At 44.3% G+C, this 22,474-nt stretch overlaps 4 protein-coding genes across 5 annotated transcripts; 1 reads left to right on the top strand and 3 right to left on the bottom strand.

Moving 5' to 3' along the window:
* Positions 1 to 388: 388 nt before the first annotated feature.
* LOC105380866 lies at positions 389 to 7,015 on the bottom strand. Of its 2 annotated transcripts, none has more exons than XM_011550473.3 (2): positions 6,859 to 7,015; positions 389 to 3,198 (listed from the first exon to the last, which is right to left on the bottom strand). In XM_011550473.3, exons 1-2 carry the CDS (start codon positions 6,865 to 6,867, stop codon positions 2,332 to 2,334), a joined length of 876 nt encoding a protein of 291 aa, XP_011548775.2. In that variant the 5' UTR covers positions 6,868 to 7,015; the 3' UTR covers positions 389 to 2,331. The 2 variants fall into 2 exon arrangements, with proteins under 2 accessions (XP_011548775.2, XP_037969908.1); XM_038113980.2 differs by lacking the exon at positions 6,859 to 7,015 and adding an exon at positions 6,578 to 6,791.
* Positions 7,016 to 7,502: 487 nt separating this feature from the next.
* On the bottom strand, positions 7,503 to 9,398 carry LOC105380899 (zinc finger protein OZF). The gene has a single exon (XM_011550507.3). The coding sequence runs from the start codon at positions 9,207 to 9,209 to the stop codon at positions 7,761 to 7,763; it is 1,449 nt and encodes a 482-aa protein (XP_011548809.3). The 5' UTR covers positions 9,210 to 9,398; the 3' UTR covers positions 7,503 to 7,760.
* Positions 9,399 to 11,656: 2,258 nt separating this feature from the next.
* Positions 11,657 to 13,492, top strand: LOC105380865 (gastrula zinc finger protein XlCGF57.1). Its single transcript, XM_011550472.3, has one exon. It carries the CDS (start codon positions 11,751 to 11,753, stop codon positions 13,170 to 13,172), a length of 1,422 nt encoding a protein of 473 aa, XP_011548774.3. The 5' UTR covers positions 11,657 to 11,750; the 3' UTR covers positions 13,173 to 13,492.
* Positions 13,493 to 14,693: 1,201 nt separating this feature from the next.
* LOC105380864 (protein Smaug) lies at positions 14,694 to 22,469 on the bottom strand. Its single transcript, XM_048627274.1, has 7 exons — positions 21,983 to 22,469; positions 20,686 to 20,899; positions 18,499 to 19,106; positions 16,676 to 16,888; positions 16,134 to 16,234; positions 15,771 to 15,904; positions 14,694 to 15,444 (listed from the first exon to the last, which is right to left on the bottom strand). The coding sequence occupies exons 1-7, from the start codon at positions 22,224 to 22,226 to the stop codon at positions 15,267 to 15,269; spliced, it is 1,692 nt and encodes a 563-aa protein (XP_048483231.1). The 5' UTR covers positions 22,227 to 22,469; the 3' UTR covers positions 14,694 to 15,266.
* Between the last annotated feature and the right edge of the window lie 5 nt (positions 22,470 to 22,474).

The raw sequence follows: 22,474 nt of genomic DNA, 5'->3' as shown, positions 1-22,474 counted from the left end.
TGCAGTGTGCCGAACACGAATATTTTCGTCGATAACGCCGCCCTAGCCACTACTGGGGGCACAACCATCCTAGCGACCCTTATATTGCCAAAATCGAGATTAGCTCACCTAAAATAAATAGGTATATATTTACATAGGTAGGTACATAAATTACATGTGAATCAAATCTGATTAAAAAGCTATAAGTAAGTAGGTACTTAGGAAAGTAAGTAGGTTAATATCCAGTAGAAGATACCTATTTCGAATAATGGAGCCTTTGAGTTTAATTTATACCTAAGTGCTTAACATAAATTATACTTAAAGTCTACATTATTCGAAATATGTCTCTTCTACTATTCCCTATATATTCTACTAACTAGGAGGAGGTAAATAAATGAAAGATGTCACATAAAAAATAATCAAAATTTTACTTTAAAACCTTAATCATCTAAACATAAATTATTTTTCTCATTGATTCTATTACCTATATGCACAGTTCAATAAACGCGTATTACTACATAAATATAAATACTTTGTTTCCATCAATTCATTTAATTACTGTAACAGGTAGAAAATACAAATTTTCAAATATAGATAAGTAGTAGATAATAATAAGGCATTGGTATCACATATTGAATTTCCTATAAAATGTTGGGATATCTAAATCGGCAGTAATTTTATAAATATAAATATTATGTACTTAAGTTGCGTAAATAGGAATCATTTAAGTAGCAAGCCCTCAGTATAGGTACATACATATCCAAAACATCTACCTTGAAGCATTGCATTGCCATCGTTACTTATATTATTTAATTAAATCTCTTTTCGATAGGTAGGTACTTCTACAATGTTGTGAAGCGATCCACTCTAATTGACTAATTAATTAACTATTATGCTACAAGAATACCTATTCCTTGAATGTTCTTCCTACATGTGGCATGGTGTGAACTAGAGACGGTTCGCCTCGTGCGTACAACATACTTATTCGTCGATCAAGGCACTCATTTTGACACTTCTACTGTGAATTTTTATTATACTTATGGCTTTTCAATACTATTCCGTGCAACGCATACGATGTGTGTTTCTGACCATAACTAACTGTAACTAGGTAGATACTTAATTGAAAACTAAAGTAAAACAAGTTCTGTAAGGCATCTTCACAAATTTAACAGCACTTTGTTCACGTTTAGACAAGATTATGTTGCTATCGAAATATCTCAATAGGTTCATTCGTAAATCTTTTCCCTTCTGTTCAGGGGTCAAACATAAGAACAAGCACGAGATGTAACCTATCGATCTTCATGTTCAATAGCTACGTCTTTAGTTTGATACCTAGAACAAGTTCTTTAGAACAGTAGTATTCTGTGGTGATGAGGTCAGGAGACTCCTCACTCGCGCTGCACGGGGCTGCGCTGTACCTACCTGCACTACATCAGCTACAAATAACAATAAAGTATTGCTTCTGTTTGCCGCGCACTGTGCGCACTGTGCGCGCTGCGCCGTGCGCTCTGCGCATCACGAGCGCGGATACCAGCTCCGCCGCGCCTGCATCACTCATCAATACTTCGCAACTCACACATTATCATTTAAATTAACTTAAAAAACTCATCACAGTAAAGTTACTATTTATGTGAAAGTATGCTCAAATGTTTGCACAATAATTCATGAATAATGCATCAATGTTAACACGAGGTGGCAAATGTAAATAAATGCATAAAAATATTAACAAGATAAGAGTTTTGAAATATGGCACCCCATTGCCAGAGCGCAGCCGGTCGGGGCGGCTCCATCCCACATTCAAATTAAACTAGATTATCATTATGTTTTTGCTTCGGACATTTTCTAGTTGCAGAAAAAAGTGCATCTACGAACAATACATTGCGGTTATGACAGATGAAAGACTGTACTGCCTCGGGAAAGCGATCGGCAAAAACAACCTGTTGGGTTTTTCGAATACCGCCTAACAATAGGAAGAAAACATTTACCCATACGTCGGGCGGCACTGCGTCTCATGCTATCGGCCGCTTTCCACTGCGCGAGTTAATTACTGTTACGGATAACCATCATTTGCATTGTTCGCAGTCTGGAGAAAATTAATTACCACAATCGATCGTCGATAGAAATCGATCAAAATTGACTACGAAGAGTGAAAACTGTTAACGCACTGCGACTATCGCTTAGAGCTACTCGCGCATACCGACGGCGATATGTCCCTGACGCTACACAGGCGCGGGGCGGCACTCGCGGCCAACCAGGTCGTCCTCGCCTCCTCGTCGCGACACTTGACTCATACCAACTACACATCGACACTTTGTCCTCACCGACACGCACTTAGTCCTGTGGCGGGCGCGGCTAGGCGGCGCCGGCCTCCTGCTTCTGCTGTATGATGGACTCCCACTGCGCGATGAGGCGCGTGGAGCTGGGCGCCAGGAACTCCTGCCCGGGGCGCAGCTCGCACAGCTCGGCCAGCGACTTGGCGGGCTTGAGGCTGCCCAGCGACTCCTGGCCGGAGCTGTGGCGCGGCGACGGCGTGCGCAGCTCCTCGTTGAGCGCCTCGTACAGCTCGCCGATGGAGCGCGCGGGCTTGAGCCGGCCCGGGCTCGCGTCCTCGTCCTCCGACTCGTCGCTGCTCTCGCCCGAGCTCAGCTCCAGGTCGAAGGGCCTCGTCTTCTTCTTCCTCATGCGCTTGAGCTCGTGCTCGCGGTCCTTCATCTCGCGCAGCTCCTTCTGTATCTTCTCCTCGACGGGCACGAAGCCCTTGCGCAGGAGCTTGCCGTCGGGCGCGCGCGCCACCGCGGGCGGCGTGTAGGGCGGCGTGGCGGCCACGGGCGAGGGGGTGAAGGCGAGCGGCGGGGTGAAGGCGCCCGGGGGGGTGGCGCCTACCGGGGACGTGATGTTGATCTTGCCCTTGTTGGCGATGAAGCGCTGCATGAGTCCCTTGGTGCCGTTCTGCGGGGTGAAGCGGCGCGTGTAGCCGTTGGAGGCGAGCAGCGCGGGCGAGGCCGGCGGCGAGGGCGCCACGGGCCCCAGCAGCGTGGACGTGCTGACGGCGCGGTGCAGCGCGGGCGCCCGCTGCTCGCGCGGCTCGTGCACGGCCAGCGTGGACTCCGACAGCAGCCGGTTCACGCGGAAGTGCCCCTCCTTGAACTCGCGCTCGCGCTCCGTCACCTCGATGATCTCGCGCTGGATCCGGCTCAGCGGATCTTCTTTCAGAAGTGACTGGAACAGAAGGAAACGATGCTTGTTTAGTGACGTCAGCGATACGACATAAGTAGGTATAATTATTGATGATTCATTTGTTTTCCAACTGCACAAATACCGATGTAGATATAAATACATTTTATATCGATAGGTTGATGGCTACCGATATCTGGGTACCTACGCATAGATATCTTTAACACTACACTTAGTTATACCTACCTATTGATTTCTAGATAAAACAAAATAGCATTTGCTATCAAATTATAAAGGTTGTATGAGTATTGAACCGGCCTTTTGCATGGGAAAGACAGAAGGAGGGTCAATATAATCATCTAAGTAAATTGTGGACGGGAACGCAACCCATCGCCCAATCACAGTAGGGGACCAGGGTGTACCTACGGCTGAATCACGATATAATAAAGATGATAAAAAGGTCCCTACGGACAATCGTAATAACATCTAAGTTACTTAAACAATTATTTCAGCAACGCTCATAACGAGATGCCTCCATGATGGGGCTGAGCGGGGCTGGGGCGGATCCTAGAGCAGTCCCACACACATGCTGTGTCGCTGCTGCTAGTGCTGGTGCCAAGACATCGCACCAGGTCATGTGCTCCACCTTCCGCAGCAAACTCTACCAGAAGTATCTGGGTCACATGGGACCTCATTCCACCGTTGTTGTCGGTAACGTAAGAACTGCTGGAGAGTTTATTTGAACCTCCACTACACGAGGTCGAACCCTCGAGGACATGCATCTCCTGCTCGGGGTGGCCATTTACGGCAGTAGGAAGTATATAGGGACTAACAGCCGGCGGAACTTTCAGATGGTTTAAAAGTACCTACCCAAGGAACTTGGAATTCAAAAGATTAAAATTAAAGGAAACACGAAACAATAAGGTAAACTCAACCACCGCTGCACTTCGGTACGTTTTTAACTACCCCATTATCTGTAATCTAAAATTGAGTGTAATAAGAATAACTATTTTGAATAAACAATTATAACGCTACAAATTCAAAAGTAACGCAGACAGGAAGGAAGGAAGCGCCGGGCAAGCAGCATGGTGTGAAGATGTGTATCACTGCAACTCGTTGTCAAGGAAACCAATAGAGGCTTGCACATCAGAGGAATAATTATTTATTTACTTCCTACTACCTGTAGTCTCACAAATATTAAGTACGTTGCCTCATCTCACAGTAGATTTATTATTTCCTACCAATATTTCTTAATGTCGGACAAAAGTTGTTAAGAGATAGGTACCCTCTCTCTCTCTTTCAGGCTATGTGTCCCAATATGGTGGTGGGGTCTGCCTTCCTCGTTTTCTCTCTCCACTTCGGCCTGTCTCCAACGTCGTCTTCAGAGACTTGGCAGTGTCGTAGGTCTTTTTGCACTACGTCTATCCATCTGGTTTTAGGTCTTCCTCGGGATCTCCGACCGGGGGCGGACAGGCGCAGTGCTTCGTTTCCAACATAGTCAGGTGGTCTTCTCTTGACATGTCCGAACCATCGCAAGCGGTTTTCTTGGAGTTTGTCGGCGATGTCGCGTACTCCCAGGCTGCCGCGAACGTACTCATTGCGGATTCTGTCAAGCCTTGTGACCCCGCACATCCACCTCAACATCTTCATTTCAGCCGCTTGGACCGCTCGGACATGCGTTTGCGTCGCTGCCCAGGTCTCACTGCCATACATTAAGAGATAGGTACCCAATTTCGGCTTACTATTCCACTGATACAACATGTTGTCTTTTAGTTAGGTAGGTTCCTATAATTTATAACAACAGAAAGGACATAAGCGTAAGCGTGGGACGCCTCCTAGGGCACGCTGGACCAATTACCTAATAATAAGTCAGGTAGCCGGTCGGTAGTGGCTGCACAAGGAAGGCCGAAGATAAATAAATGAGCCGACGTTGTGTCAATCGCTCCTATGGAGAGGCCTTTGTAGTGGACGATTACGAGCTGATGATGACGACGTTGACTACGGAGGTAGAAGCTACAGGTCCTCATTCCTTAGTTCTTTTAAACACGATTTCCCACGAACAATGTCCCAATAGAATATTTATAATTGCTTTGAGTAAGGAGGAAACTTTACCCACTTCTTTGCTGCAGAATACTATGACAAATAGCTAACTACATTCCAGCGATGCATAGAAGTCTGCCGAGTATAGCGAGACAACTACCGGGCCGACGGGAGTAGACAAAGGAATAGCGATAGACCACCTCACAGCCAGTTCAGCCCAGTTCACACACACCAACAAGTCTATCACAAAGATTTTAAAGCTAAAACCTGAGTAAAGTTCTAACTTAACTTGTTCTAACCTACCACTAGTTAATTAGTTAACTGAATGCATTTTTTATGCAGGTTTAAATTTTATTGCTGCTGCATTTATCTATTAGATATTTACCTACACCTTTACTAGTTCATATAAGTAAGTTTATAGTTTAATTCGATACTATTCCAAGTAATATTTAGTTAACCATTTTAAGAAAAATTCCCGCTAACACTCGCTCTTAGTTAAATCTTGTTTGTAATTATCCAGTTACCCACGAACTAGATTACAACCACAAGGTATTATTGTATAGCCATTGTTCGACCACGCCGCTGCCGAAAGCACAAGAGAAAATCGGCTTATCCTATTAATGAACTAAGTACCACACAAACTGTTTAGCAAAATTAGCCTAAAAGAGGTCAGAGTGTCAGACCACTGAAGCCGTACGCTTCCATATAAATGCAAATATGTCTCTACCTACACGCGTTACATTATATTGCTAACCAGCGACCATAACGGAATATTATCTGATATTGTGGACATGTACGGAACTTACATACTCGAACGCATTTCGACATACTGACAGACAAACACAGATGGTCTGTAGGCTCTACTAAGGTGCATTAGTGACGTGCCATAACTCCAACCCAGACCAACTAATTATCTAACTAAGTGGCATAGTATGGCGCCTACCCTACTGAGAGTACCGAGTCTACCGATCCTTTAAACAGGATTAAAAATAAATGTCCTAGGTCGCCTATAAACGGGTACTAAGGTATAGGTTGCTAACCTAGGTCGGTAGGTTATAGTTATTTAGCTGGGTTAACTAACTACAAAGTTACTAACTAGATAAGTTGTTAAGCTGTACTTGACAACATTCAGTTTTAAGAGAGGCATATAATTTCTCTGATAAGCAATCATTATCGTCTAATCAATTAATAACAATTTAATCGAATTCCCGGTGAGTACCTAATACCACCAAGATAAGTCATTTGTTCCAGCAAGAACATTCGATTCAATATCATTAAACACAAAGCGGACACAATAATCAAAGATAAAGTATCGACACGACGAGTGTTATCAGAAGTTGGTTAAACCGAATAACTGTACTTCGGCAATCTCGAGCGCTTTTACCGATGTAGCGGCGGCGTGCGACATGTCCCGGGCTGAGCTTTCTACCAGCGCCACCTGGCACCTGGCAGACCCTCCCGGCTGGCCACGGCCAGGGCACACCGGGCAGAGTGCTCTCACCCGTGGCCGCGCTAATTGCTCCGGCGACCCGCCGCTAAACCGCCGGCCCAGACGTTGACCTGCCCTACGACCGCAGATCGTAATCACAAACACACAGGAAAGTCCGATCTAACTGGAGCACGTCGCATTCCACCACTAATTGAAGCAAACAATTTGATACTCACTTCACTCATAGTGAAACTCGAAGAACAATCCAACAACAAGCGATCAGGAAGGAAGTTTTACACATGGAACACGTTCACGGTCTCGACATCACACACAGCACTGAGCGAGCGCGCGGGGCGGCGGCCGGCCGAGACATGCCATCGTCCTCAAGCAACGCCGCGGAGCGCCGGGCCTAATTGCTGCCAGAGCGGGACGGAGCGACTAGCGCACCTGTTGGAAAGAGAAAGGTGCACCTTCGCTTCGCACCTGGCTCTGTTTTATCGACGGCTCGGAGGTAGGCGGCTTTGCGGCCAGTTTGAAACTCTGGCGCGGATTTACGCGCGATTAGGTTACAGAGGGTGCCCCAGCCCCTCCCGACACAGGAAGGGACCGGGACCTCCGGAGCCCATGCAAGTGTGACGACGCCGGCACCGCCAGGGCTGGGAGATACTGTTACAGGTTCAATCACCGAAATACAACTATGTTTTGCTCCCATTAGATTCTAATTGGAAGATATACTTGGGTGCAAACAGTAACAACTAGCATCATGTCACCACACACATGGATCATCTCAGGATTGTTGGCTGTTTTATTTAACTTTCATAAAAGTTTTATCTGAATGGTTAATAGAAACTAAGCTTTAGCTTGAATGAAACAACTTATGTTCTTATTAGATGCTCTAATGACTGTTCTTATGCTAGTGACTAGGCAACAGTAAGTTTGTAAATATAGCTAGTCTTTTCAAAGTTATAACCTAGGTAGGTAGTATAATTTAACTAACATACTAAAGTAAATTAAGAATAAACCTTATATACTTATAAATATACATAATACTGTAAAAAAGGTATATAAATGGCACTTCCTCTGTGCTCTAATCTCTTTAGTTAACATTTAAACTAACTAATTCATAATTAAAGCACTACTACGCAGTCAAGTACGTGACGGGCTTGAGTGTGATGTTGGGTTCCTGCAGGCGCGGGTCGTGCTGGTGCGACACGCGCAGATGGCGCGACAGGTCGCTGGTGCGGTAGAACCCACGGGCGCAGTGCACACACACGTGCGGCGTGTGCTGCGCGTGCTGCTTCAGCAGGTGGAACTCCAGCATGGTGGCCGTGGGGAACGTGCGCAAGCACTCCTCTATCGAACACGCGTACTTCTTCACATTCTCGTGTTTGAATAAAACATGGTTGGATAAACTCCTCTTGGTGGCAAACGCTTTGCTGCACACGTCACAGATGAATGGCTTCTCGCCTGTGTGCTTCCGCATGTGCACTTCCAGGTCCGAGAATGTCTTCATGCACACATTGCACTGACCAGACTTCTCGGAATGTACTCTCTGTATGTGGATCTTCAGGTTGCCCTTCATGGTGAAGGCCATGCCGCAGAAGCTGCACACATTGTGCTTCTCATTGCTGTGGCGGGACATGTGTGCGCTCAGCGAGCTCTTGCTCTTCACACTCTTGCCGCATAGCTGGCAGCAGTACTTCTTCTCATCACTGTGTACAGATAGGTGCTTTGTTACCAGACATTTGTCATTGAAACCCTTGTTGCAGATTGGACACAAGAAGGGCTTGTCACCCGTATGGATTCTCTTATGCCGTATAAGGGATGAAATTTGAATGAATCTTTTATCACAGAAAGGGCAAATGTATGGTTTTTCTCCTGTATGTCGGCGCATGTGTGTGATAATATCATTCTTCCTGTAGAAGCTGCTGCCACAAGTCTCACAAGTGAACTTTTTCTCTCTGGTGGTGTGGTAGGTCTCAATGTGGCGCTTCATGGCTCCCTTGGAGACGAAGCTGGAGGCACAGTACTGGCACTGGAAAGGCTTATCACCAGTATGGGTGCGGACATGGATCTTCATAGCAGACGGACTGTTCACAAGAATGCCACAAATTGTGCAGGTTATTGGGCCAGCCTTACCTCGGTTTGCAACTTTCTTTTTGTTTTTCTTTACCTTGCTACTGACATTACTTTTTAGAGGTTTAACATCTTCACCGGACAATTCGTGAGTATTTAATGCGTCGAAAAAGTCGTTATCGAAGAAGGCTGCAGCATCAGTTTCCTCTTTGACTTCTAGTTTTATTTGTTCGTCTACGGGAGGGAAGAAGTAGTGGTCGTCGGGCGCGGCGGCGGCGGCGGCCCGCAGCGCGCGCTCGGCGGCCGCGGCGCGCGAGTGGAAGCGGTCGGCCACGGCCAGCTCGGCCAGGCAGCCGCCGCAGATGTGCCGCGGCAGCGCCTCCTCCGCCGAGATCACCACCGCGCTCACGCAGCGCATCACCCTCACGCTGTGCTGCACGCCGCCCTCGTCCTCGAACAGGGACACCGTAGCGGTTTTCATCAGACAAATACGACATATTTCCGGCTCCATTTTCTCAATGGAAAATTCGATATTAGACACTAATACTCGGTCTTCTGTATGTAAATAGTTAGAATCATAAATGTTTTAATTAATTAGATAGTTATCTCAATTCTTAAGATATAACAATTTTTTTTATGGAAATTATATGTTTCGCATTTTACATGGCTTGGTTCGTTTGTTTTGTTGCATTTTCGACGATGACAGTGACAGTCTTCTACACTGACAGACATCGATTTGACATACACACAGACCAGAGACCAGTAACCACCAATGAGGCCGTTATTGTTCTACGATCCCGTTATGAGAATGGGAGGATTTCTAACAGCTCAGCTCATTAAAAGTAAAAACTAAATCATAGATGGCTCTAGTTGCTAGTAAAAACTAAGTACTTATTAATTCCATGGTAAAAACCTTCATTCGACGCCTCTGCTTACTTACTGCCAGTTTCAATACTCAATCTCTTTCATACGATTTTGACTCAAAATCGTATAAAATGTAACTCAGCTATAATAATAATAATAATAATAAAGTTCTTTATTTACAGGTAAGACCCATTAGAATACAAATACAATAGTAAAATTAAATTAAATTATACATAATATGTTGCCTATGATAACTAATCTATAAAGCTAAGATTAGTTAAAATTTGCCATTCTCAGCACGGTGCACGGCCAACCAGTGTCTAACAAATCCGTTATCAAGGTTGGAACTAATCGTTTCTAGGATCCGGTTGTTAGAGTTCCTAATCCTCTCCCAAAAAGCAGGTGAACGAAACCGAAGGACAGCATAGAAATCCGGGACCCTGGCGTCCGCGAACATGCCACTCGCGCTGCAGTACCTGGGTAACTTCATTATAATACGGAAGGCGTCATTGTATTGCACTCTTAAGACATTGTAAAAGCGTTTGGTGAAGTTAACCCAGAGCTGACAGGTATAAAAAGTTTGGCAGTACGCTTTGAACAATGTTATTTTGACTTCACGGGAGCAGCGCGCGAATCGCCTGGCGAGCATGTTGCAGCGCACGGTCAGCGCGCGCCGCTCCCGCTCCATGTCCTGTTCGTCGTTCAGCTGCTCGTTCAGGAGGTGACCCAAGTACTTGAAGCTCCTCACTACCCGAACTGGTGAACCCAGCAAGTAAACCGGCGGCACCGTCTCCGGACCCCCACCTGCACGAAATACGAGCATCTCGGTTTTCGCCACATTATACTTTAAGCCGTGTCTTTCAGCAAAGGCTTCACAGACTGAAAGCAGCTTCCTTAATCCGTTAATCGAGGGGCTGAGAAGCACCATATCGTCCGCGTAGCTCAAGTTGTTAACACACACGTTATCAACATGGCAACCGATCCTGGTGCTTCTCAGCCCCACGATTAGATCGTTAACATACAGGTTGAAGAGGTCCGGAGAGGTGAGCCCCCCCTGTCGTACGCCACAGTCTAATCTAAAATCATTAGATAGTGCGTCGCCCCATTTCACATTGTTAGTCTGGTTCTCGTACCAATATCTCAACAGGTTCACAACAATAGTCGGTACGTTGGAATCAGTAAGCTTCTGCCAAAGAGTCTTATAGTTTACTAGATCGAAGGCGCGGCTAAGATCTAAGAAACATGCATAGACAGAAGTGTTACGATTGAGGTAGTATTTTACAGTATGTTTGAGCGCGACTATTGCTGAATCCGTCGAGAGACCGGCACGAAACCCAAACTGCGCGTCATCAATCTTTATATTGTTCACCAGTTCGGGCTGCAGGAGCCTCTCGAAGATTTTTCCTATAACCGTACCTAGCGAAATAGGCCTATAGTTGTTCGGGCTCGAGAGGTCACCAGTTTTGTTCTTGACAATCGGTACCACTACCGTCTTCATCATGTCGCTCGGCATGAAACAAAAACGGATCAAAAACTATCGATAGAGTTATTGAAACTGGCAGTTAGTACCTACTATCTAACTAATATTTAGTACTTTATCTGTGACCACTACATTTTATTTTATTAACGTACTATTCCGTGCATCGCGACTGTCATTTTGTCCCCTAATATATCTGTCGCAGCAGTGCCATACATTTTCATACTCTGACAGTCGTAAGCCGCGCGTGGTCTACGACTGTCGCGATGCACGGAATGGTACCTGCCTTTAAGCTGCGTACAGACCGGCCCAACGAACGCCCAACGATAGATATTTATCATACATAACACAAAGCAGATTGCAGCAAAGAAGGTCAACGAAACCCGTTCGTTGGGCCGGTCTGTACGCAGCTTTACAATGGTGTTGGATGGAGGCTTTACTAGCGTCATCTATGAGTTAGTTAAATTTTTTTAATGAGCTGTCTGAAAACCTCTCATTAGGTACTTAGTAAACGTACTCTGTGAATTGTGAGCCATTTTTGACAGTTGCTTTTGTAGCTAGGTTCCTGTCATTTGATGATTTTGGAATTTTGATTTGACTGTGGTTTTGTACTTTTGTAAAGCAAAACAAACAAATGTCTACACAAACACAAATATAAAGTCGATAAAATGTTTATATTGGCATTGCTGATAAGTTGGAAATAACTTTATAATGGAAACTTTGTGCCGCATATGCGGTGAACAGCCAGGAACCACACATATTTTCAGCAGCCCTACTGGATCCAAACTGAGTGAAATGTTAATGTACATTTGTGTTAACATAAAGATTAATGAAAGTGATGGACTGCCTGAACACGTCTGCAATATTTGTGAACAGGAATCGAAATCCGCATATCAGTTTGTGCGAAAATGTGAAGATTCTGACAAAAGGTTAAGATCTAAATACATAAATTCCCTGAAGCAGGAGTGTGCCGGCAACAATGAAGAACAAGAAGTAAAGGACGAGCCCGGCGACTCACCCCGCCATTACCATGATGAGGTGTGTGAAGATGACAGCATTGAGGATTTGAAGCCTCTTCTAACTGATCTAGGAAATATAAAAGAACCAACAAATAGTAAACATTGGGACCATGTTAATATTCCAATAGAATTCTCCAAGGAACATAAGAAAGAATCTTACCCTTGCCAGAATTGTGATCATACATTCAGATATAAATATAAATTAAATATCCACAAGATGAAGTGCCATGGAGAGAAGAAACCATACAGCTGTGAGAGTTGTGAGAAGGCATACACCACCAGGGGCAGCTTGAAAAAACATCAGCTCCTCCGCCACTGTGCGGAGCCGCGGAAGAGGGACTACATCTGCGAGGCATGTGGGAAGGCATTCTATTCCAAAAATGGCATAAAAATTCACATGAGAACTCACACAGGAGAAGCACCACACGCTTGCTCTATTTGCCCTAAAAAGTTTAAACAAATAAGTACATTAAAGAAGCATGAGCAGTATCACTCGGAGCAGAAGCCATACTCGTGCTCGGAGTGCGGGAAGGCGTTCAAGACCCGGGACTCCCTAAGCGGCCACCTGCTGGTGCACTCCGCTGACAAGAACTTCACATGTCCTGTCTGTAAGTCTACATTCAAATTTAAGAACAGCTTGAGGGCACATTTAGTTCTGCATTCTGGAATAAAAGGGTTTGTGTGTGATCACTGTGGTCGTGCTTTCTACACCAAGGGGAATCTCAAGATGCACATTGACAAGCAACACTCAGAGAAGTCGGGACAGTGCGCGGTGTGCAAGAAGCATGTCCCCGACCTGCAGGAGCACATGAAGAAGCATTCTGGTGAAAAATCATTCAAGTGCAAGCTCTGTGACAGTTCCTTTGGGACTCTGAATGGATTGAGTCATCACACAAATTTTCGTCATAAAAACACAGATAGATTCAAATGTTCATATGAAGGGTGCGGCAAGACGTTTCCGTCGGCGCCGATGGTGCAGTTCCACGAGGCCAAGCTGCACGGCGGCGGCGCCCCGCTCGCCTGCGCGCGCTGCGCCCGCCCCTTCTACCGCCGGAACGACCTCGCACGGCACATGATCGGCACACACAAGGAGAGGCTTTCCAATAACAAATGAAACTATATTCAACTGTCACATAATGCTTTTTATATTTAAATAGCTGGATTTATACAACATTCTTGTATGAGGTGTACTTTCATCAATTATTATCACAGACCACTACAGATATTACCTAGAAGGGAAACTGCAAGCTTCGAGGGAATTCCATACAAACAATCATAGCTTTATGTAAGATGTGTTCTAGTCATTGATAGTATAATTTAAAAGACATATTTCAGAGAAAATATATTATTTTAGTTAAGATTTAAGTAATATCTGAAGCCTGTGCAACTATTATTTATTTAAGTTGACATAATAAAACTGTTTTGGTCAAATAATATGATCTATTATTATCTATACTATCTCTAAATTCACTTAGCTACATTAGGTTACTTTTTTGTACAAAACATAGTTTAAATTCTTAACATTACATTGCAAACTGTTGATCCACTATTTACACAAGTGCGAGACTATCGTCCATCTTCATAAATAATTACATACATCTTTACAATCAAATAATTTGATCCAGTCAAAATTTAAGAAATTTTAAATAATAAAAATATTTAAGTCAACATAATTATAATATCCACCTGTGTATAAATATTAAAACAGAAATGTGTTAACAAAATTTAACTAATATCTATTTCTATTAACAGCAAATATACCTATTACATAGTAAAATTAAAATAAGTATTTCTCTACACTCTAGATAATAATAATATGCAGAGCATGATACTTTAAGTTTACATGATGTATATAAGACAAAGTTGTGTTCAGTTATGTGCAAATTCAATCAGTAACTAAACAAATAACACATACATACATCCACGACAAGCAGATACAGTTACTATGTATAATTAGGTACCCTCACTCACTATTAGGCCATCAAATATATATAAGGATCTATCGTCTACCTCGCGAACACATTGAAGTTGGTATTCCATTGCGAGACTCGACCTGCCACGATGTACACATCACTGGTAAATAGCACCAGACATACAGGACAATTATATCTAGTCTCTATAGAGTCAAAAACATTTTGAGTCGATGTCGTCGATCTATAGCTAATTACTTTAGAACAGATTGGTTTAACTTATGCAGTCATTGTACACATCACACCCTGCTGTAAAATGCAAATTACTATATAAAAAGCTATATAATATAATGGTAGCGCCTTCAGGGTAAAACTAAACTACTTATTATATGATAGTTTGTAATTTCTCTAAGGCATTTTGTTTTGGGACTGAAGTCTGACAAATATATTAATTATTTATTGACCACAAAATTAGGTAGGTATATTCTATTTATCATGAAAATGATAAACATAGCTACTGTCTGTCTATATATTATACCACGAATGAGGTATAAGTACTGCTCGAGCGATCACAATCAACACTAATTGGTAACGAAAATATTATCTAAATAAAATTGTAGAACTTGTCGCATAAAATATAAAATAGGGCACCGCTAGGGTCCCAGTCCAAAATAATTAAAATTTATTAAAACTTCCCACTAAAACCTGTTAAATACACAAAATAAAAACTATACAAAAGCAATTAATTTACAAATAAATTAATAAAATTTGATTTTAAATAAATATATAGGCAGTTACAATTCTAAAATAAAAATGGGAACAAGTTGGTGATGGTAATATTCATTACAATGCATGGCTCAAGCCATAATATTAGTCGCGAACCATAATAAAATTGTTCCTATATTATGCATTGGATACCGAATAGATGGAATACCAGTCAGCGTTCAACCAACGCATCACAAGTTGTATAAACTGTGATCTATCCATACACTTACAGCCTGAAATCTCATTTGTTAAACACCCTCTAGTCCAGTCAACGAATGTATTGTAAAATACAAGACTTACAATTACACTAACAGACTAGCTTCCTAACATTTATTTATGTAAACGGGTGCCATATTTTGGTGTTCTTCGATTATTCACCTCACTTATCTAATCATCATCAACCTATTGTTACCACCATTCACCATTGCACAAACCTCACAAGAGTTACCCATTACTTCGCCCACCGTCTTACCACCTTGTCACCGACACTATTACCCTACAGTCCTCTCTACACTCTCAGTTTTCTCTCATCTTCAGTTGATGGCCTGTTCGGTCATCTGCAGACACAGTGCATCAAGTCCTGAGTAGTCGTCGGCGGGCGGCGGCGGCGGCGGGTAGGGCGGGTACGAGTGCGACTTGCCGCGCGGCACGGCGGGCGGCACGGCCGGCCACGAGCGCCGCGGCCGCGACATGTAGTGCGACGTCCGCCATCTGGGAGGTAGAGATGGTAGTTTAAGAACAGTGTTATGATAAATGAAAAAAGCTAAAAGCTTATTACAGATGGCGCCTTAGGCGACTGTGCCCTCATTGGTTGGTTAAGTCGCCATTTTTCCCCCTGAACAATGTAATTGGTCCGAACCTGAAAGGCACATTTGATTGTGCTGCCAAAGCTTCACTTGATTTTCTTCCCCATTGCCTGTATGGGCTTTTCAAAGAGAGCTTACTAAGTACTATGACGCCAATCTGGCTCCAGTGTTTGTCACCGACACGGTATAAATGTGTGTGTGTGTGTGTTTGTTTGTGTGTGTGTGTGTCACCTGGTGTAGTGGGGGCGGCGGTGCGGCGGCATGTCGCTCACGTGGTGGAAGAACTGCCGGGGCGGGAGGCGGTGGCGCAGCCGCTTGAGCGCCTCCACGATCGGCGGGCTGCTGAACGACGGGTGGTGCAGGGCCTGGCAGACAAACACTTGTGAGTTATGAAGACTAGAAGACAAGATGTGACGATTCAAAATCCAACCAAAGATTTATTTAAATATTATAAGGGTTTGCCACTGGTTAAAGGATTAGCCATACAAATCAGCTGTTAGTAGCTGATTGCTCAGGGTGCCATTAGATAGAGTCGATTGATACGTCATATTATACACTCTACTAATCTCATTGAACAGATGATGCAATAGTTACCTTCTCGACGAGCCAGCAGTGCAGCGACATGGGGTCCACGGCGTCGGCGTCGGGGGCGGGCGGGGGCACGCGGCCGTCGCCGCTCAGCACGCACTTGGACGCTGGGGAGAGATGGGGTGTAGGTTAGAGGATGTGTTTCTTTTCAATATTACATGGCTGCACTGAAATTTGTTGTCATAGATAGATATTGGAGAAAAAGAAGAATTCCTAATTAAATTACAACAATAATTTTACTGTGGGATGCGTCTCTCTTTTAGGAAGTAGGTACTTGTAGTAGAGGAAACCCGCTCCTCCGACAGAGGGCGTTAGTTACATTTTGTAATGTCTAAAGATGTTAAACATAATTATGTAGTGAAATATCTGTGTGATCGGTAATTGCACACATATAGCAAAACCTAAGCAACCAATGAACCAAAATGGCGATTAGATGGTACTTTTCTGTGACAACAATCTGTCTTTACACTAACATATGCTTATATCTACCCAAATAAAGTCTCTAGTAAAGTGTTAAAAGTTTAGTGAAAAATCTCTCCACCGCTCACCTAACTCCAGCACCCTCAATATAGCCTCGGGCAGCGGCGAGGCGGGGCAGATGGGCGTGAGCAGCAGCGCGCGCAGCTGGTCCAGGGCGGCGCCCACGGCGGCGGGCGGCGCGCCCCCGCCCAGCTCGTGCGCCAGGGCGGCCAGCTGGGCGGGCCGCTCGTGCAGCTTGCGGATGGACAGGAGCAGCTTGTGGCGCGCGCCTTTTGTTACACCTGCGGAGGGGGGAGGGAGGATATGTAAACTGATATATATATATATATATATATATATATGTCGCAGGCATCTGGTTTAATCTCCTATTTGATTGAACCGCTAGCCCGTTCATTGGATGACGCTATTCAGTTGTATGACTAGGTCGAACGTTGAATGTACAAGCGTCACAAAACGTCCAACTAGTTAGCGGACTTAAAATCAGTCAGGTGGTGAATAAAACAAATATGGCGTCTAACAGCGAACAGCTGACACAAAAAGCACTTGTATTGTTATTTTTAGGGTTCCGTAGCCAAAATGGCAAAAACGGAACCCTTATAGTTTCGTCATGTCCGTCTGTCCGTCTGTCCGTCTGTCACAGCCGATTTACTCGGAAACTATAAGTACTACAGTGATGAAATTTGATGGGAATATGTGTTGTATGAACCGCTACAAAAATATGACACTAAATAGTAAAAAAAAGAATTGGGGGTGGGGCCCCCCATACATGTAACTGAGGGATGAAATTTTTTTTTTCGATGTACATACCCGTGTGGGGTATCAATGGAAAGGTCTTTTAAAATGATATAAAGTTTTCTAAAAAACATTTTTCTTAAAGTGAACGGTTTTTGAGATATCAGCTCTCAAAGTCGTAAAAAGTATGTCCCCCCCCCCTCTATTTTTATAACTACGGGGTATAAAATTCTAAAAAAAATAGAGGTGATGCATGCTAATTAACTCTTTCAACGATTTTTGGTTTGATCAAAGTATCTCTTATAGTTTTTGAGATAGGTTGATTTAAAGTTTATTATATTTGCTGCTACGGAACCCTTTGTGCGCGAGCCCGACTCGCACTTGGCCGGTTTTTTTGCAAATAAATTAGCTTTAAAGTGCGTTATTTATGTTAAAATTGTGTGACAACATGGATTGACCTATTATTACACCGTCGGCGGATAGTTTCAAAGAAAAAATGTGCTGAAAATGGATAATTATGAACAACAATATCAAGGTACGTTTATTGTTATTGTTTAGTTAATTTGTGAGATGAGAGCTTTGTAAAATAGTCTTTTTGTTGACTCTTGTCTGGTCATGTTCATCCTAACCAGACATTACAAAGTTGCTTTACTATATCCCATTTAACGACTTCGCTGAATAACGTTCAGTCAAGACGTTGGACGTTACAGTCAACCACTTGACGAGTTGTTCTTTAGTCATTCAACTGAGTAGCGTCATCCAATGAACGGGCTAGCGGTTCAATCAAACAAGAGATTAAACCAGATGCCTGCGACATATATATGGACTAGGCCTAAAAGCTAAAGCCCTTCTGACTTAAGGAGACCCGTGCGCCAGCGGTGGAGACGTGATGGGTTGTGATGATGATAAGTATGCACCTATGCATGCTGTGTCACTCGTGTGTGTGAGCTTGAATGAACATGGCCAGTGCGCTGCGTCTCCAGCAGTATCAACTGGTTTGTCTCGTATTTATAGGAAACGATAATGGAATAATCCTGAGATAAAATCGTGAAAGTAAAAATAGGAAAAGGGACTTTTCAATGTAAGAAAATCAAATGCAAACCGTAAGAAAGCTCGCACGGTGGTACTATAATAATAGCATTGAAATTGGGTATCTCACCTAATTTCTCCAGGTAGTCCTCATCAATAGCCATCATCTGCTCGTAGCTGATATTCGTGAACAGCCACACATACTTGTGCAGACGCAGGCTCTTGAGCCACGAGGCGACGGCGGCCATGGCGGCGTGCTCCGGGGCGCAGCCGCCGCGGAGCTGGTCCAGCCGCGTCTCGCTGCCCGTCGTGAACCCCGCCAGCGGCCGCAACTGGCTCAAACTATGCTCACTGGACAACGAGAAACTACGCGGTTTTTGCACAAACGGCTCGTCGCTCAAGTTCTCCGCTGATGAGGACATGTGCATGAAGTTGGTCGACGGCGGGGTCAAACTATTCGATCTTTGTGATTTTGGCTGTGAGATGGCCGCGTCAAAAGTCAACTTCTCTCCGTCTAAGCTTATGTCGACGTCTCTGCCATTCTTGGAGAAGGACTCTTGCAGCGGGTCGGAGTAGGGCTCGTCGCCGCGGAACTCCACATTCTTGCCGATGGTGCGGCGGAAGGCGCACGCGCCCCAGATGTTGGCGGCGGGGGCGGGGGGCGCGGGGTCGCGGGGCCACGCCCCCTCCGCGCCCGACAGCTGCGTCTCCAGGTAGCGGAGCCACTGGGTCAAGGTTCTGGAAGAAGTAGAAATAGGGAAGTTTATGAGTTGTTTTGTATTGAAAGTGGGATGGAGCTGGCACTGTTAGGTATATAATTTCTGGGAGAATTAGATGGATGGGAATCAAAGAGTCTAGGTTCAGCGGTTGAGCCTTATCGGCTGAACATGACCAACCAAAGAATAGTCCTATAATCATACTCAAAATATTTTGGAGACCACGCGGGGGATAAATGCTGATCTGGAAAGGGTGGTGCAATGGTCCGAAAAGAATTGCTTGCTGCTAAATCCTGGTAAATCCAAGTTTCTAGTCTTCGGAACAAGTCTCCAGCGAGCGAGAACGATTGAGCAACTGTCGGCTACTACTATTCAGGTACGTAATGTGCCAATAGAGCGGGTTGCTCAAGCTAGGAACTTGGGTTTACTAATGGATGGACAGTTGAAATTCGAGGACCATATTGTGGGGGTGGTAAGTAGCTGCTTCTACCGACTCAAGGTACTGTACAGAATACGGGACTACCTCAGTGTCGAAATGCGGATCAAATTGTGTGAGTCATTGGTGTTGTCCACGCTGAACTACTGCGACGTGGTCTACGGTGGGTGCCTCCTCGGTAGATCTGAACGGCTGGTGCAGAGAGTTCAGAATGCGTGTGCGCGCTTCTGCTTCCGTATCCCCCCCAGGACGCATGTGACGCCGTATCTGAACAACGCTGATCTGCTCAAAATGGCGGCACGAAGACGATTGCACCTTGCAACGTTGCTGTTTGGTGTGGTCAAGCGCGAAACCCCGAAATACTTGTATGAAAAACTGCAATGGTCGTTCAATTCATACAAGTATAAGGTCCGCTTGTCCGTGCCACGACATCGATCGGCCGCCTTTCGAGGCAGTTTCAGATATGCGGCGTCCAAGTGCTGGAATGACCTACCCCCTCCTTTGAAAAGGCTACATGGTAGGTACATCAACACCTTTAAGTCCCAACTTAAAGGTTATTTGCTGACTGCGCAAAAATCTCTAACATGAATTTCAGCACTGGACTATAATGTAATTTAATTTATCGTACTTTTTGGCTTCTGTATTTATTGTTATCTATATATTAATATTTACCTATACACTATACATTAATATTTATACACTGCTGCTTGTTTCTGTTTTTATTTTAATTTATTTACTTATGTTGTATTTTTATGTCTCGATGTCGTTTCCGTGAGTCACGTAAAGGGTCCCTGCTGAAAATCAGCGCTGCAGGTGCATTTATGTACTTGTAGCATATGCTGAGCTCGGGGCCTTTTTGGCGCTGCGCTGATGCACCACCAACACAGGCTGGCCAGGTTATTTGTTTCTTGTGTATTTTTTGTATGTATGTTAACTATTTTTTTTTGTTTTTTTTTTTGTTTTGTGTTTTGTGTACTATCCTGTGTTTGTGTTATTAGCGTATATGTAAATTGTTTTTCTGTGTAAGTGGTGTATTCGTGTAGCTCTAAATAAATGTCTTTTCTTTCTTTTCTTTCTTTCTTTCTTTCTTATACTTGCTATTTCTGTTACTTTCCCTAAAGTCCTGCATCAGAAAGACATGGTATGATATGAGCCAGGTCCTCACCTCTGGTCATGATGCGTGAGCGCGGGATGCACGAGCAGGTACGACAGCAGCTGCCGGCACAGCTCCCCCGCGCCCCCGCCCCCGCCCCCGCGGCGCGCGTCCAGGGCGCGGCGCACGAGGGCGGGCGCGGCGCCCACGTACACCTCCTTGCAGCGCTCGTTGTCAGTGCGGAGGAGCGGGAGTAGGGTGAGGAGCTGCTGGAGACGCTCGCTGACTGTAAGTGGATGGGTGATAGGTGTGAGTGAGAGTGGAGTATTGCTCTAGCAAGAGTGAAATTTAAGAAATAAAATTACATTTTTAGGGATTAAGACTAAAATGTCTACTAGTCATACACTCACATTTGTGATTGCTTGGATAGCCTATACATCAGACAAAACATCCTGCAGACTATACATGACACTTATTCAGACTTACATTCAGCTATTTCAAACTATATTTTCTAACTTAAAATACAAAAGCTATTTGAGTAGGTTAACTAAAAAGTATAAATGGCTAACGCAAATATGACATCATATGAATGGTAAGCCATTCATAAGGTCAGTCACCTAAAAAGTGAAATTTTGAATGGCCCAGACTGCATAATCATTCCACATTTGTGAATTTTAAATTAGGTAGGTAATTTGTTCTTTATAAAAAGTATACTGTAACTAAAATAGTCTTGGAATGTATATGTATTTAGAACACCAAGAAGTCCTAAATCCATGGATACAGGTTTCACCACAATTATTTTACTCCTACTAAGAACGATGGTATACACTGTACAAGATCTCAAGTTAATTTGAACCCAAAGGCATGCATGGGTAGTGCTACCACTCTTGAAAGGGTTTCCCAATAATACTAGTAAAGACTGGTCATCTAAAAGATTAATATGTATAGGTACAACTTCATTGATAAGGAAATGCATTATGAAGTTTTAACTTTTTATTACATTTTAATAATATTTTAAATTCAATAATTCTTTGTTTTAATGGACTGTGTGATGGGCAATACTTTCAAAAAGATCCACAGTTGAGGCGATCCTTTCAAAAAGATTCACAGTTGAGGAAATTACAGAACTACCCTCTTCTTTGCCACCGAATTTGTACTTTCCAAATTCTGTCTCGACTTAAATGAATCCAAATCACATAAGACATTTCATATTGCAATATCTTCATTATTAGATAGAGATCTCAAGAGAGTCTTTATTTTGTACAAAAATTACTCAACTCAAAGCTCAACCCCCAGTTGAATACCGACCCCTAAACCACCCAAAACTCATAGCTATTCAGTAGGATATGTAACAGTCGCTGGCACTGACCTTCATCCTCGTCGTCGTCGGCAAGCAGCGCGGCGAGGTGCACGTCGTCGTTGGCGTGGCTCTCCAGCCGCGCGTCGCCGCCGTGCTGGCGCAGCGCCGCCTCCACCGCGCGCTGCAGCAGCCGCAGCCCCGGCCACGGCACCCGCCGCGCCAGCGCGCACGCCACCACCGTCCGCTCGCACGCGCCCCATTGCTCGAACAACCCGGCGACACCCCCCAACTGCTCGTAAAACTGACCGTTCATTATAAAAGCATAGCAGCAGACCAGATCTGGAGACCAAGTTGTTTGTTTCCACACGTCAACAGCTGATCGACTTCAGACGGCCTCGCGCGACATGGGGGCTGCGCGCGGTCGGGGCGGATGATGTGGAACGACGGTTACGCAGACGGCGGACGTTGAGGGTTGATTTTATAAAAATATTCACAGGTAGAATAAAAACATTGTAGATTTCTTGACGGTCAAACAAATTGTCTAAAATCCAAAATGGCCGT

Source organism: Plutella xylostella, chromosome 18, assembly GCF_932276165.1.
Source record: "Plutella xylostella chromosome 18, ilPluXylo3.1, whole genome shotgun sequence".
Taxonomy (NCBI): Eukaryota; Metazoa; Arthropoda; class Insecta; order Lepidoptera; family Plutellidae; genus Plutella; species Plutella xylostella.
The sequence above is the reverse complement of the archived record's forward strand: the minus strand, read 5'-3'. Positions and strand labels throughout refer to the sequence as shown.

Excerpts from the sequence above, each read along its gene's own strand:
- LOC105380866 (XM_038113980.2), bottom strand. The coding sequence starts at position 6,601 with ATGTCGCACGCCGCCGCTACATCG. Across the intron at positions 3,199-6,577 it reads CGCACGCCGCCGCTACATCG|TCACTTCTGAAAGAAGATCC; the intron begins GTAAAAGCGCTC and ends CTTCTGTTCCAG.
- LOC105380899 (XM_011550507.3), bottom strand. The coding sequence starts at position 9,209 with ATGGAGCCGGAAATATGTCGTATTTGTCTGATGAAAACCGCTACGGTG.
- LOC105380865 (XM_011550472.3), top strand. The coding sequence starts at position 11,751 with ATGGAAACTTTGTGCCGCATATGCGGTGAACAGCCAGGAACCACACAT.
- LOC105380864 (XM_048627274.1), bottom strand. The coding sequence starts at position 22,226 with ATGAACGGTCAGTTTTACGAGCAGTTGGGGGGTGTCGCCGGGTTGTTC. Across the intron at positions 20,900-21,982 it reads CGACGACGACGAGGATGAAG|TCAGCGAGCGTCTCCAGCAG; the intron begins GTCAGTGCCAGC and ends ATCCACTTACAG. Across the intron at positions 15,445-15,770 it reads CGCCGCCCCCACTACACCAG|ATGGCGGACGTCGCACTACA; the intron begins GTGACACACACA and ends TCTACCTCCCAG.